At 41.4% G+C, this 15,465-nt stretch overlaps 1 protein-coding gene across 6 annotated transcripts in view; it reads right to left on the reverse strand.

The window, feature by feature from the left end:
- The window catches only part of TMEM178A (transmembrane protein 178A), a 203,539-nt gene that overhangs the window by 73,596 nt on the left and 114,478 nt on the right, over positions 1-15,465 (reverse strand). For 3 of the 6 annotated variants that reach the window (XM_058668031.1, XM_058668034.1, XM_058668032.1), the window contains one exon: positions 13,881-13,970. The exons of 2 other annotated variants lie outside the window; for them this stretch is intronic. In XM_058668031.1, coding sequence (XP_058524014.1) covers positions 13,881-13,908 — 28 coding nt within the window. In that variant the 5' untranslated portion in view covers positions 13,909-13,970. Of the gene's footprint in view, positions 1-13,880; positions 14,019-15,465 lie in introns of all 6 variants that reach the window. One more of the 6 variants, XM_058668035.1, reaches the window with a different exon arrangement.

Genomic DNA, 15,465 nt, shown 5'->3' on the forward strand with positions numbered 1-15,465 from the left:
TCAAGAACCGTGTAACACTTCTGCTTTGAACAATGTGCCACATGTTGAGCAGGGACAGCTAGGGAAGAAACATACTTGGAAGAACTAAAAGAATTTGTTTTGCACAGGCTGAGTTTGAGATGCCATTTAGAAATCTCAGTTGGAGATGTGAGTCTGATAGAAAGGGAAAGAAACTGGACTAGAGAGTTAGAGTTTTGAAGGTGTCAGGGTGCTGGTGATTACTTCACACTGATACTTAAAACCATGGGGCTTGGAGATTGCTTAGGGGAGAGCGTTCCTAGAAAAACTAAGAGGTCTGGATGCAGCCTTGGAGATACTAGAATATTTCCAACCCTATTAGAGATAGGGGATACTTTTTGGGAATAACTGAAAAGGAAAGAAATCAAGAAAATGTGTGTTCCCAAAAGCCAAGACTGGGGAGAATCCAAAAGCATGACAGATATAACACACTCATCAACATAATGAATGCAAAGGCTGACATATAATAAGTGCTCAATACATACACATACAACAGTCATGATCATTGTTGTCATTTGTTACCTCCACCAATAACATCTGATGACTGTTCACATTTGTCCAACAATAATATTTGATGATTGCTCACAACTGCAGACCATAATACTGGATGTGGCATGGAACATGGCTCTCCAAAGGATTGTATTCTAACAAAAAGCATGGAGGCCTATTATAAGGCCCTGAAAACATCCATCATCCTGTGGTGTCGGTGAAATAATGAGTATTTCAAAGTAGGAGGAGCCACCGTGTTCTTTCAATAGGCTATTTTGTTAAGGGCCCATAAAAGGACTTTAATGCTATTTATGAATAGTAGAAATAAGCTCCCAATGTGTGATAAGATATCTCCATTTCTCAGGGTCTTTGAAATGGACTAGATCGAAAAACCTCCATAGAAAAATGATTGTCCACAGCAACTGCATTTTATGGGTATAAACCATGTTAAGGGAAGAGAGTATTCGTACCTTTTCCCTACCCAAATAAGGGACAAGGAAAGCCATGAGAGGACAAGGGGCCATAATCCAGCTGTGAACAATATCTGGAGGAGAGCAAGAGACGGCCTCCTCATAACAAGGGTGGAGAGAAAAGGAGAAGAATCCAGAAGGGACTCAAGCCTCTGCAAAGATGCATCTCCTAAAGTCAGAGGCAAATCTCCACAAGCGGTGAAACTCCAACTTGGCCCACATGACCTAGGTCAACTTTGTAGATGTTCACTGTCCAGACCAGAACACAAAGACAGAAGCAGATGTCCCTGAAAATGGTGAATTCAGAGGGTAAGGTTACCGCTGTGGACAGCTCTGTTTCTGTCTTCAGTTCTTAATTTGGATAAATCACTTGAAAAATTTGAGTCCAGGTCATCACTGAGAAGTCTGTGTGGAGCCATTATGACTCAGACCCAGAGAAGACAATGTGTTGTGTCCTTTGCAGCTGTTGACATGCCAGAATTTCGTCAGGTGCTGTGGGGCATGGCCATCTGATGTGCGCAGTACCTGGAAGACCATCCTGTTCTTTTGGAAAGAGTAACCAGCTTGGCAGGACTGTGTGGCACACCCTCTCAGGGGCACAGATGAGCCTCTGCAATAAATGTGGGCCACATGGCATTGATACCCACTCAAGTGGAGAAGCAAACAAAAGCTTAGGGACAAATTACCATCTCACCTCTAACCATGGTATGAAGAGGCAGGACCTTGTCAGGGTCAGATTTATGAGGCTGATTAAAAGAGGGAGAGAGAAAACGCACGAATGGCCAAGTAGGACTTCAAGTGAGTGGCTTTGATATGTGACTTCCACCTGAGTAATTTATTTGGTGCCTGAAACCTGCATGCAACTGGGAGCCTGTAACTATGTGAGTGGTAAGTGAGGAAGGTGGGAGGCAGCAGGGGAGATGTCTCTTAATGTTTTCTAGCCAAGTCACCATGTGCTGTTCCAAATCCCATTGAAAAGGAAGCACAACAGAAAAGGAGTCTCTAAAAAATCTCATATTTAGCCAGAAGGAAATTCCTGAAGTTTCAAATACAGATGTTTAAGCCCAAATACAAAAGTGTACTGTCTGGGCACTTCATTCTTTAATTTCTTAATTTCTTTTTCTGCAAGGTGGATGACTGCTTTGGCTTTGAATTTTGTGGGTACAGTTTTATTACTTGCTTTTTCCATTTTCACTCAGCAATGTGCTTTTTTTCATATCTATCATTTTTGCCAAGAAACTCAGGTTCTTTGCATCAAGAAAATGAGAATTTAGACTGGGTCCCTAGGGCCTATTTTTTGATGTTGTAATTGGTAGTAGTGATGGAAAATGAGACACAGAATCCAAAAATGGAGAGGTTCGCCTGGAACCCAGCAAGGACCAGGACAAAAGGTGCCTGAGGCTCCCAGTATCAGAAAAGAGATTACAAGAAGAAGAGCTACACAAATTATTCTCAGCATCAAGGAATAAAAAGAAAGTGACATCAACTAGTACATGATCAAGAAATGTTAACTACAAACTATGATTCTATAAATGTATAAGTAAACACTGCACAAAAAGCAATATACCAAGCAGGAAACAGGGTCAACAGGTTTGATACAATACTCCAGCCTGGTTTTGTGTGGATGTAGGTGTTTAAAGATCTGAATGGCCTATGCTTAAGAGAATGGCTGTTTCCACAAATTCTCTGATTTTCTTTTAAAAGAGAGAGAGAGATTTCTTTTTATTTGAAAGGCAGATATATAGAGAGGGGGAGAGACAGAGAAAATGATCTTCCATCTGCTGATTCACTCCCCAAGTGGCCGCGATGGCTGGAGCTGAGCTGATCTGAAGCCAGAAGCCAGGAGTCTCTTCCAGGTCTCCCACAGGGGTGCAGTGTCCCAAGGCTTTGGACTGTCATTGACTGCTGTCTGAGGCTACAAGCAGGGAGCTGGAAGGGAAGCAGAACAGCCAGGATACAAACCAGTGGCACCTATATGGGATCCCAGGTATGCAAGGTGAGGACTTTAGCCACTAGGCCATCACACCAGGCCCAAATTCTCTGCTTTTCTTGCCTACCATTTCCCACGTGTGCTCTTGAAGCTTTTGTAGATTTACAGAATAAGGTGTATAGCTAGCATGTATTGATCCCATATGATTTAATAGGCACTGCTAAGTACTTTACATGTCTTTCTCATTTAATCCTTATAACAGGGATAGTAATATTGCTCTTATTATTGTCCCCATTATACACAAACTGAAGCACAGACAAGGTAAAGAGTATATATGGTCACACTCTTGCTAAGTGACAGAACCAGGATCAACCCTACATGGTGTGTGACTCCAGAGCCTGCACTCTTAACTTCCCTGTACTTCATAGATGGCAATGTTTCAGACCTGGTGGTGAAGGCAGAGTGCTGAGAAGTAGTTGATTTGTAGGTAAACACTGAGAGCAGAATCAATAGAATTTGATGGTGTATACAGTGTGTGATAAGAGAGAAAGAAAAGAACTGGGGGCCCGGCAGCGTGGCCTAGTGGCTAAAGTCCTCGCCTTGAATGCCCCGGGATCCCATATGGGCACTGGTTCTAATCCCGGCACCTCCACTTCCCATCCAACTCCCTGCTTGTGGCCTGGGAAAGCAGCTGAGGACGGCCCAATGCATTGGGACACTGCACCCGCGTGGGAGACCTGGAAGAGGTTCCTGGTTCCCGGCTTTGGATCGGCGCGCACTGGCCCGTTGCGGCTCACTTGGGGAGTGAATCATCGGATGGAAGATCTTCCTCTCTGTCTCTCCTCCTCTCTCTGTATATCTGACTTTGTAATAAAAATAAATCTTTTTAAAAAAAAAAGAAAGAAAAGAACTGGGTGGAGTTGTCAACAGGCATGGGAAACACTGTGGAATGTACAAGTTGGGAAAGAGACAATCTCAGATCATTTTGGGATAACTAACTTCAGGTGGAGATACTGAAAGAGCAACTGCATATAAAAGTTTATGGTTCAAAGGAGCGGCTCAGACTAAAGATAGATTTGGAAGCCAAAAAGATTCACATGTAGATGGGACTTCAAGCATTAGACTGGTTGATATAACCCACTAAAGGGATATTCATAGAAAAGGGAAGGACACAGAAAACTGCAATACACTGAATCTAGGAAATCAATAGGAACCTGCAAAAGAGACCAAAAGGGAGTAATCATGTTGTTAAACCACAAGGAAACTAAGATCTTCTCACCAGGCACACAGCACCTGTCAGAGAGGTGGTGGAACAAAGAAGTTTATTTTGCAATTTACACAGTAACGAATCATATAATATTGCTCAATTCTCAAATTCTGTGAGGGACAGTAAGTGGTGAAACTTCTGGATTAAAGTCGTGGTTGAACAACGCTGGATTAGTTTATGTGCTGGTCCTCTATTGGTCAGCAGTGCTTGTAACCTTCTTTTGATTAGTTGATGAGATACTAGCACACTTTTTTGGGATGGCAAAGTGTCTCTAGCTTCTAGAGTCTACTGGTAAATTGTTAATTATTATGTTTGACCAGGGCCAGGAGATCCTGCAAAGTTCCAGAACAAATCTTAGCACTGAGATGTTAATTACACAGGTGATCACTGAATTCGCCATCCATGATTCAGGATCTTGCAGTGCAATTTCTTTAACTAGTGGATGAATCTTCAACAGGGATGATTTGCATTAAAGTGCACACAGGAAACTACAAGGTGAGGGGGAGAAGTCAGGGCCTGATAAAGTCTACATCAAAGGCATTAGGGGGAGGGACTCAGTTCCAGGCAGAGCAGAGTATATGGAAGCTGAATGAAGAAAGTGTTTCAAACAGGAGAGAATCATCAATGTACCAAAGTTGCTGATTGGTTGGGTGGCCTGAGTACTGAGAATTGAACATTGACTTTAGCAATGCAGAGCACTTTGATGACCTTAACTGGAGCAGTTTCAGCAGAATGCCTGGAAAGTAACTTGATTAGAATTAAAATAAAGTGGGAAGAGAGGAGTTAGACCACAACTCTTCCAAAACATTTGCCATAAAGGGAAGGAGGAAAAAAGAAGGTATACTAGCTAGGTATAAAAGTGAGACTACAGATTAGGAAAAGATTTTCTAGTCTTATTGAAGATGGGAGGATAACAGTACAAGGTACAAGAAGGAAAGGGAACTTTGTACAGAGGAAAAAAGGAGCTGGTAGATAAGTGGATAGGTTGGTATGGAAGGCATGTGCGTAGGTCATCCATGAGAACATAGCAATATTTGCAGGAAGGCAGATGAGTGTAATGATTGGGCTCCAATGAAGTTATCTCCTCATTCATAATATCTTTAGTAAATGCTAGTGTGTTTCAGAAAAAGAAGAAATCTTACAGAGATGATCAAAGAAGCTAATGGGTCTTATACTTTCAAAGAGTAAGTGGAGAGGAAGAAGAGAATTTCAGGAACAAAAAAACAAGGAAACGCAGAGATTGCAGTGAACAAGGGACGTCCCTGGTTCTGCCACAGAGGAGGACTTGTGATGAAGAGTTCAGGATAAGCTTGGAAATATCAGCTAGATTCAGGCTGGGGATGATTTAATGAACACAAGATCTTAGTTAATGGAAAGAAGAATAATGATACGATGGAAGAAGAGAAATTAAACATTAATCCTGCAGCAGTGTTGACACAAATTAGAAATGAAGACCTACAGAACTGTAAGATCACAAGTTATCTTGTTTTATTTATTAAGGAGATAGTAATTTGACATAAAAACAACCAGAAACTAATGAAAGTTAAACGGCTTCCTTTTTTAGACACAAATCCCAAATGCACAGTGTTTTCCCTTTTCCCTTTGTGATTATGCTCTTGGGGGCTACTACGCTTGAGAAGATGTGAACACTAAAATTCTCCACCACTGAAGAGTGAGAGTCTGAGCTCATCCTCCTGAACCCCAGGCATCCTTTCACTTTAAGCATTTGCTGTCCCTGAACATTAATCCCCTCACTCAAGGTGCTGCCATCTGGGAGCAGGAAATGTTTGAGAATTATTGTAGATGTTCCTGAGAGCAACAGCGAAGCCCAAGTGCAAATTATTATGTCTGCTACAGTCCCAGGAAAGATAAATCCAGTGGGTTCTTCTGGTTCATGTGAACCGTGAGCATTTTCCTATACCAATATTTTTTTTCTTTCAACTTCTTTTTGAATTCAATCAGAATGCATGCTCATGGGGTACTTAACACATACATAGCTATTGATCTAATTATCTAAAACCAATCTATCAAGATTTCAGAGGCTACCTTTGGGTTGTAAATAAGGGCTGTGAAAAAGAAGAGTAACTCACAAGGCAGGGGTATACTGAGTGAAGAGTGCTGATCCAAAGGAGGACTGTATTGTACAGAAAGAAGGAAAACATCAAGGTTAACAAGTAGAAATATAAGGAGCCAAGTTCATAAATGGATAGAAAAATGTGCACTGCACATAAGAACTTTATAGAAAACAGCCCAGGTGGGAGGGGTGGAGGAAGGAAGGAGGGAGAAATTGAAAACTGTTTGTATTCTTAGCACGAGAAATAATAGATGTGGGGTTGACACAATGGCTCAGTGGCTAATACTCACCTAGCAAGTGCTAGGACCCCATACGGGCACTGGTTTGCATCAGGCTACTCTGCTTTCAATCCTGCTCCCTGCTTGTGGCCTGGGCAGGCAGTAGAGGATGGCCCAAAAGCCTTGGGACCCTGAACCCCTGTGGAGACCAGAAAAAATTCCTGGTTCCTAGCTTCATATAAGCTCAGCTCCAGCCATTGCAGTCATTTGGGGGGGTGAACCAGTGGATGGGAATCTTTCTGCATTTCCTTCTTTTTGTAAATTTGCCTTTCAGATAAAAATAAATACATATTTTTAAACATTTTTAAAGATTTTATTTATTTTGTATTGGAAAGGCAGATATGTAGAGGAAGAGAGAAAAATCTTCCATCCGATGATTCACTCCCCAAGTGACCACAACGGCCAGTGCTGTACAGATACGAAGCCAGGAGCCAGGAACTTCCTCTAGGTCTCCCATGCGGTTGCAGGGTCCCAAGGCTTTTGGCTGTCCTGGACTGTTTTCCCAGGCCACAAGCGGGGAGCTGGACGGAAAGTGGGGCTGCCAGGATTAGAGCCAGTGCCATATGGGTTCCTGGTGCTTGCAAGGCAAGGACTTTAGCTGCTAGGCTATTATGCTGGACCCAGAAACAAATAAATCTTTTTTAAAAAATAAAGGTGTCAATAATGCAGTAGAGTTCAGACATATCAAGTGAAGGGTTCAAAGGTGGCTGAATTATGCCTGCTCCCATCTTTGTTGCTCTGGCAACTTTAGGTCTCTTCCTCCTGTTAATGTCATGATAAGAAAAATGTACATTTTTGGGAAGTTGGTCTACAGATGATTAATTAGCATCATTTGGAACGAAGATCTTAGTAGCAGTGTGGAGAAATGGACAAGGTCATGGAGGGAAAGAACTACTTACATCAAAAGGATTAACATGGACCCTGAACAGAGAGAACTTCTGGCTGTGAGAGCTGTTAGTACTCTGGCTGAGCCAACAAATGGGTATAGGCATTAAAAATGTGTTTGCCAACCCCTGCCATTACAGCCATTTGGGAAGTGAACTATTGGAGAGTAGATCTTTTTCTCCTTCTGTCGCTCCTTCCCTCTTACTCTGGAATGCTGTCTTTCAAGTAAATAAGTAAAATTTTCTTAAAAACACATTTTAAGAAACCTTTGTATACAAGCATTAGTTTGCCAGTACTATGTGAAGGAAATCCTCGGCTCTCCCAAAGCTGGCCAGAAAACAAAGCAATGGGCCAGCCTGTCCCTTGCCCCGTCTCATGGGTCCTTAGAGGGCTGTGCCTGCTCAGATGAACGTGCACAGAGAACAGATCATGGCGTCCATCTTATTAATTATGCAAACGAGGCCAATGTCAAGTCATAATAAAATCACTTAAGGTGCCATCCAGTAAGCTCATCTATTGGTTCTGATGAGATTGATGTGTAAATCATTTCTTAAAAAATGCAAGATGTGTGCTTATATGTGTACTTTGCAAGAACATGTTTTCTCTAAGTAGACAGGGAACAAATGTGTTAGGGTTGGAGGTGGAGGAAGAATCCTGTGAAATGATGTTTTCAACTTTACAATATATGCCTCTTGAAATTTCATGGTACCAACATTACGATTTATGTTTATCTTCCCATAATTTCATAATTTAATTTAATAAGCATATAAATCCATCAACTTGCATATACTCACACACATTTTTAAATATATGATAATATATGATAACCCTTAACAAATGACTTAATGTCTGTGTATGTGGAAGGAATTAGAAAGGCTACAAAGATCTACAATTATGAACCCACTGCTACCTGAAAATCATATAGCACAACTGAACCACAACTATTTTAAGTGAAAAAGTGACCTAGTGATCTTGGAAGAAAAAAGCACATAAGTCTTTCCCACACCTGCTAATGCTGAACCTCAAGGGAGGTGAAGGGGAGTGTGTTGGCACACGGGCTGCTATACAGAGTGATAGGTTATATATCCCATTTTTATTAGCACACCTGCTTGCCAATTCTTTGCTTCTTGTTAAGGCTAACCTAGCTTATACCAGCCTACAGCGAGTATGTCTTTTTATTCTGATGCTTTGCCACCTAGAGCTTTGCGAATTCTGGAGAGACTGTACTTCCAGCTATTTGGTAAAGACAATAAGGGACTCATTTCGTAGTCTACCTTTCATATGGAACTTAATTAATGCAGATCTTTTGCTCCTGATAACCTGCATTGTGTGCTCACACACTGAGTCAAACAAAACAACCAGAGAGAGCACCTAGCCCCCAGAGCCTGCTAGAAGTATTCAAAGTAGCCAATCTTCAGCCTATTTCCCACGCCTCACTTGTTCCTTCTCCTGAAAATTACAATCAGGGCTTTCCCATGGTTCCCTTTGCCTACTGAACACCCCTGGAACTATCCTATAGTGCCCTGCAGGGTGTGTCCCCTTCTCTTGGAAGCTGTTGAGTAATAAAATGTCTTTTCAGTGTCAGTCATATCCCACTTGGTTGGTTTGGCCATATTTAAGTAATAAAGCTTATACCTTTCCTTTAAGTGCAACCCTGTGAGGGCATATTCATGACAATTTTGTTAACTAAGATTCAGTTATTTAAGAGAAGGCGTTAGTAAGACCAAGCTGATAATTCAGTCATAAGAAATGTCAGTTTATTTTACTCTGGCCATTAACAAATAATCACATAGCAAATTCAATTATTTTACCAACTATTTACTTAGAGTCACCACATCCTAATGTGATCTGAACAAAACTCTTTGTCTCCTCTCAAGTGGAATCCAAACACAGCAGCTGAAATCACCAACACTGAGAAAGAACAGCTGACTTCTGATGGTCCATGACCTCCTGAGTTAGGACAGGTGCACAAGGACTGGCAGCCTCCTGACAGCTCACCTGTGCCCAGATGATATGATCAGGCGTGTCACCTTGCTGTTCCCCAGTCTTCAAGAACAGAGCTTGTTCTCTCAGTTGCATCACAGTGCTCAGCCTTCCACCTGATACTTAAACCCTCTGAGAAAGAATGTAGCATCTGTGCAACACGAGCTGCTCTGTAACACCCAGGGACTGGTTGAGAGTTCTTCGGTAAGTAGTAGTGGGCGGGGCTAATCGGTTTCTTTTAAACTATTGTAAACTTGTGTAGAGAAAACTTCCCAAACCTTGTTTCATAATAGAAAAGTCTAACACTTAGAAAACTGGTGATTGCTTGGAATTCATGGCCTAGCTGGGGACAGAATCCATATTGGACTACTTTTGCAGTTCTTCTCCAACTGCTTGTATCATTCAGAACATAGCAACTGACTGTCTAAAGCTCAGTTACATGTTCTGAAATGGGAACAACAGTGCCTTTTACAAGTTTGGGAGGAGTACTGTGCAAGATATAAAAGAGCTTTGTAAACCACAAAATAGGAAATAAATAACCTATTGTCATCAATATTGTTAAACTGACAAAAGGGGCAGAGCAAAACAGTTTGAATGTACAATCCTACCCCTCTCAGAAGTCAGAATACAAATCTTAAACATATCCTCTTTGATGAAATGTATTCTCCAATGGCCTAGACCACCACAGACTCTCTTATGGATTCATTCTTTTGGGCTACAGTATAATCCCAGCATTACTTTGGAAATCTTGACTGAAACACTTTTAAATGATTTAATTCTCTTTCTCAAATATACAATTAGCTACAGAAGTAATACATGCTAACTGCAAACTTCCCAGCAGCAAGGAAGTGGAGAAAGGCCATCTCACCTGCCCGAGATCCACTCCTGGACTTAGCCCTGGACTACACACTTTTTTTAAAAGATGGGAATAGAATTCTACAATTTACATATTCATATTTACATAATTACAAATTACATATGATTACCTGATATTTTCCCTTACCCATATATCCTTGTAAAATACCTGGCTCTTTCCCAACTACAGAATACTCTCTTCATATTTTATCATAAATAATGGCCCCTCCCACTGAGGCCATTGCCAATCAATTGTTCTTAGGGACAGTGCTATAATGAACTTGACTGTGTGTGTATTAGTGGACACATATTTCTACAGAACTGATCCTGAGAAGTCAAAGAGTAGGCACCTTAGGGAGGGTTCCAAAAACCCAGACTTGAATATTCTCACTTTCTGTAACTTCCCTGACTTCTCAGCAAGCTTTCCTCACTAACCATGCCTCCTTACAGACAACCATGCACAAGCTCAAGATGGATTCAGTCTGGGGCCTGGAATAGAACCTGTTGACTAAGCTATAGAGGGCTTATCTGGCCTGTTGTATAGGATGACTCAGCCCTCATTACTTCTCTTACCCTGTCAAACCCCACTTTCCTGCTGAAAAGAAGCATCCGTGTGTGCAATGAAACTTTTGACAACACCAGCTTGGGATTGCTTTAAATATACAAAGGAGGCCATGTTATAGCTAGTGAGCATTTATTAATAACTTCTTAATGAGTGAAAACAAGAGGAAGCCCAAACTCTGCTCTGCCAAAGGGTCATATTTGGGCTCCATGTGATTTTGGGGAACACGGATCCCTCACCAGTCAGGTAAGGCCCTGACATACTCACAGAAAGGTTCTACCCAGCGGATTGCTCACAACTCCAGCCTCCCCAAGTTATCTCACAGTCCCAATCTATGCATCTGAACTCCACCTCCTGGGAAAAAGCTGGAAAAATCCCCAGACTTCAGAATTGTCTAGCTTCAAGAAAATATTTTCAGGGGTCTAGTTATATTTACTGAACATTCATGGCCCAATTCCTAATGCATACCATTTGCTAGACCAACTGTAATTCACCTACTGCATTTGAGTTTTTGGCTGTGCTATAGTTTTCCTAAATTGAAACATTTCTTATGCCCAAAGATCTCCCTGGTGTTCGAAAGCAAAATTGGTTTCCTATAAAAACTTGGCATCACTACCATTAATTAACAGAAAGCAGAATGCCTCTGTGTGTTTACCTTCACAAAGTGTATCCATGCAATGCATTTCTGTCCCAGAGGCATAGTTTATTCTTACAGACCAGTAATTAAGAATGTATTAAAAATAAATGCATGTCTTTCACCAGCAGGGAAGTTTTAAGAAGCAAACTAACTGTGTTTCATGAAAGGACATCAGACACAGGAGTGTGAAAATAAAATAGACTTTCTCCCTATGTGAAAGTGAATTATGTCCTTTTCTGTGATTTGATTCAATCTGCAAACAATATGTGGACTGATCACCCATCCTAGTCAGTAACTATATACTGGCTACTTTTATGGCTAATCTGACTGGTCTGAGATAGAAGCGGAATTTACATTGCAGCACAGTGGTTACATTACCACTTGTCATGCCAGCATCCCATATAGAGTACTGCAAGTCCCAGCTACTCTGCTTCCAGTTCAGCTCCCTGATAATGCACCTGGGAACACAGCCAAAGGGGGTCTGCATTCTTGGAGCCCTGATCATGTGGTAGACCTGGGTGGAGTTTCAGGTTCCCGGCTCTAGCCTGACTTAGTCTCAGCTATTGTGGCAGTTGGGGGAGTGAACCAGTACATGAGAACATGAAAGATTCCTCCCCCTTCTCTCTGTTCCTCCTGCCTTTCAAATAAGTAGATAAGTAAATAAAATTTAAAAAGAAGTATATGTGTAAGATTGTTTTACTGCTTGTACCTCTAGGGATCCATAGAAAGTTAAATTGCTTTTAAAATGGAATATAACTTACCACTAAAAACCATTCCTGTCCTTTGCAACAACATTATGCTCATGAAATAAGTCAGATACAGAAAAGCAAATACTACCACATGCCTTCACTGTACGTGGAAATTAAAATTAAAATAAACCTCATAGAGAGAAAGAAAACAGAATGGTGCTTGCCAAAGGTTCTGGGGTAAGAAACAGGAGGAGGACATTGAAAGATTTTGTCTACAGTACAAAGTTTCACTTAGGCAGGATAAGCGAGTTCAGAGATTTAATGTATAGCATGGTGACACCAGTTAATAATGCTGTATTGTATGATTGAATTTCCTGACCGGGTTCTCCACTTCTCATCCTGCTCCATGCTTAAGGCATGGGAGGAGTAGAGGATGACTCAAAGTGTTGGGCCCCTGCACCCATGCGGGAGACCAGGAAGAGGCTCCTGGCTCCCAGCTTCAAATCAGCTCAGCTCCAACCATTGTGACCATTTGGGGAGTAAACCAGTGGATGGAAGATCTTTCTCTCTGTATCTCCCGTCTCTCTGTAAATTTGTCTTTCCAAGAGAAAAAAGATTTTTAAAAAAGAAACTTGCTAAAAGGGCAGATCTTAAACATTCTCACCAGAGAGGAAGAAAGGGATAGAGAAAGAAAAATAGAATCAGAGAGAAAGAAAAGTATTGAAGGAAAGAAATAAAGACTGAAGGAAGGAAAGGGAGGGAGGGAGAGAGAGAGAGAGAGAGAGAGAGAGAGAGTAGGATTCGATGAAGGGAGGAAGGGAGAAAAGATAGAAAAAAATAGCAACCATGTGAAGATATGATAATATTTTGATTGTGGTATTAATTTCCCAATGCATGCATATGAATAGACCAAAACATGAAGTTGTATACTTTAAAGTTCTGATTTGTTTGTTTTTCCTCAGTGGGAGTCTGAGGCTAATGTTCCTGCTGTGGTTTATTTTCATTGAGATGATTTCAGCCATGGCAATCCAAACCCAGGAATTCTATCGCAGCATTAGTTATATGTCTAAATGAAGTAGATGATTCTAAGCTATAAAGACTTCTGGGTATGATTTTGAAATCTAGAACCTAATTTATTCTTGCCTCTGTGACTTCTATAACCAGGTTAGTAAGTAACACAAACAAATGCAAGACATTGACAGACAGTTGCTGACCCTAATTAGAGATTATCTCCTCCCTGCAATTTCTACTCTATGATAGAAAACATTAAATAATTTAATCTAAAATCCTGCTTCAAATCTTTGTCTTGTCACTCACAAGGAGCAGGAGGCACGGTGGGACTATGGTTGAAGGAAATGGCCTTGTTGGCAGTCCTCTTTTGTTTTTTCTTCTGTTGAAAGCAGAGTAAGAGCCAAACAGAGCAATACCATGTGTCCTGGGAGATCTGAGTAACATCAATCCTATTAAATTGAAAATGGAAAAGGAACAGAGCACAGACTCCAGCAGGCAGGAGGCTTGCTGGGGCCCTGGCAGCAAAGGACAGGCAGGAAGGAACAGGTGCACTGAACCAGAGAACATGTCTGGCAAGCTGCAAACTTCACGGTTCTGCATCCAGTCTGACAGCTGCCACTCAGCAGCCTATAAATCTACCCCTCCCTACACACACACACACACACACACACACACACACACACACACACACACAATCTCCCTTCTCCATCCCTGCATGCACTCTGTACTCGCCAGCAACTCGTTTCAGCCCAGCTTCCATGGAGCACCTCTGTCCACCTGTTCTTCATGCTTGTCTTACTCCTAGTAGTGCTTAAGCTGCATCTAGAATAGTGAACATTGTGGCCTCTTGTGTTAGTCTGCTTTTGATCACTATAATAAAATACCCAAGAAAAGCAACCTTTTTAAACAGAATGGGTTTCTTTAGCTCAGTTTTAGAGGTTCATATCCAAGATTGGCAGCTGCATTGGTTTGGCCTCTGGTGAGACTGGCAATGTGGTGTGGAGTGCAGCGGGAGGAAGAATCACATGCAGGCCAGAAGGCACAGAGAGCAGCAGGGCTGAATCAAGATTTGTAACCAATTACTTTCCAAGGTCATGCTACCCGCCATGACCCAAGGGCCTCTCACTCAGCCCACTTCCCAAATACTGTGATTTGTTTAAGTTCTCACTCTCTTAGTACCAGTAACTGGTAACCTCAGGGTTTAACCATCTACAGGAGTAGAGGGGCCAAATTCTACTCACACTATCATACCTTTCTAGCCTGTTTTTGGAACTCACATTGGTAACTTCCTCTATAGGCAGGCTAGGCATTCAAAACTCAACATTCCGAGTTTAGCATCTGCCCTTGACTCAGAGTTTGGTAAGACTCAGACTTAATCTATGTGCACAGTGAAATCAGGCATAGTTCAGGATTTGTGAATACGTGCAGCTTCTATGTAAACAAAGGAACAGATAGAGAATCATATTGTAGTGTCGGGCAGGAGGTGGCTGGTTGGCTCTGGGCAGTAAACACCTGACCACAAGCAAGCACTCAGATCCAACATCACAGCTCATCATTTGTGGGTTTGTCAATAGTGTGACCTATTTCCAAAGGTGAGTTTAACATACTTGCTGCTGCAATTAAGTTTGTAACTAAGATGGGCATGTGTTTGGGACTGTCTAACTTTGGGAGTTTTGGAAAACATGAAGAAAGAAATCTCAGATGATGTAAGAGATGTGGGTGTTTCCTGGAAAAAAGACAAATTTATCATTTGACCATTAGAGTAGGATGGAAAAATATTTTTTATTTTCACCCTATGCAAGAACATTTTTAGGAAGAAAAATAAGTTAGAACACTTAGTAATTTTAGCTTTTCCAAACTAAATAGAAAAATAATTATGAAAGTGATAATAGAGGCAGACACAGTATGGTAACAGGTTAAACTACTGCTTGGGAAAACTGTGTCCCATATGACTGAAATCAAATCCCAGCTAATTTGCTTCTGATCCAGCTTCCTGCTAACGCACCTAGCAAGGCAGTCAATGATGATGCAATTAGTTAGGTTGCTGCCATGCACATGGGGGACTGGATAGAGTTCCTGGCTCTTAGCATTGGCCTGGCCCACCCTTAGCTATTGTTGGCAGTTGGGAGAGAAAGGGGGAGTGAACTAGGAAATAGATCTTTCCCTCCCTCTGCTTCTGTCTGTCTGTCACTCTGTCTTTCAAATAAACAAATAAAAGAAGCTATAAATTTACCCACAAGGAGCATTTATTTACTGCAGGCCTATATGTTGCTGAAGAATGAAGAATAAATTTCCCGACATTACATCAGTAACAATT

The sequence above is a fragment of the Ochotona princeps genome, chromosome 8, assembly GCF_030435755.1.
Source record: "Ochotona princeps isolate mOchPri1 chromosome 8, mOchPri1.hap1, whole genome shotgun sequence".
Classification (NCBI taxonomy): domain Eukaryota; kingdom Metazoa; phylum Chordata; class Mammalia; order Lagomorpha; family Ochotonidae; genus Ochotona; species Ochotona princeps.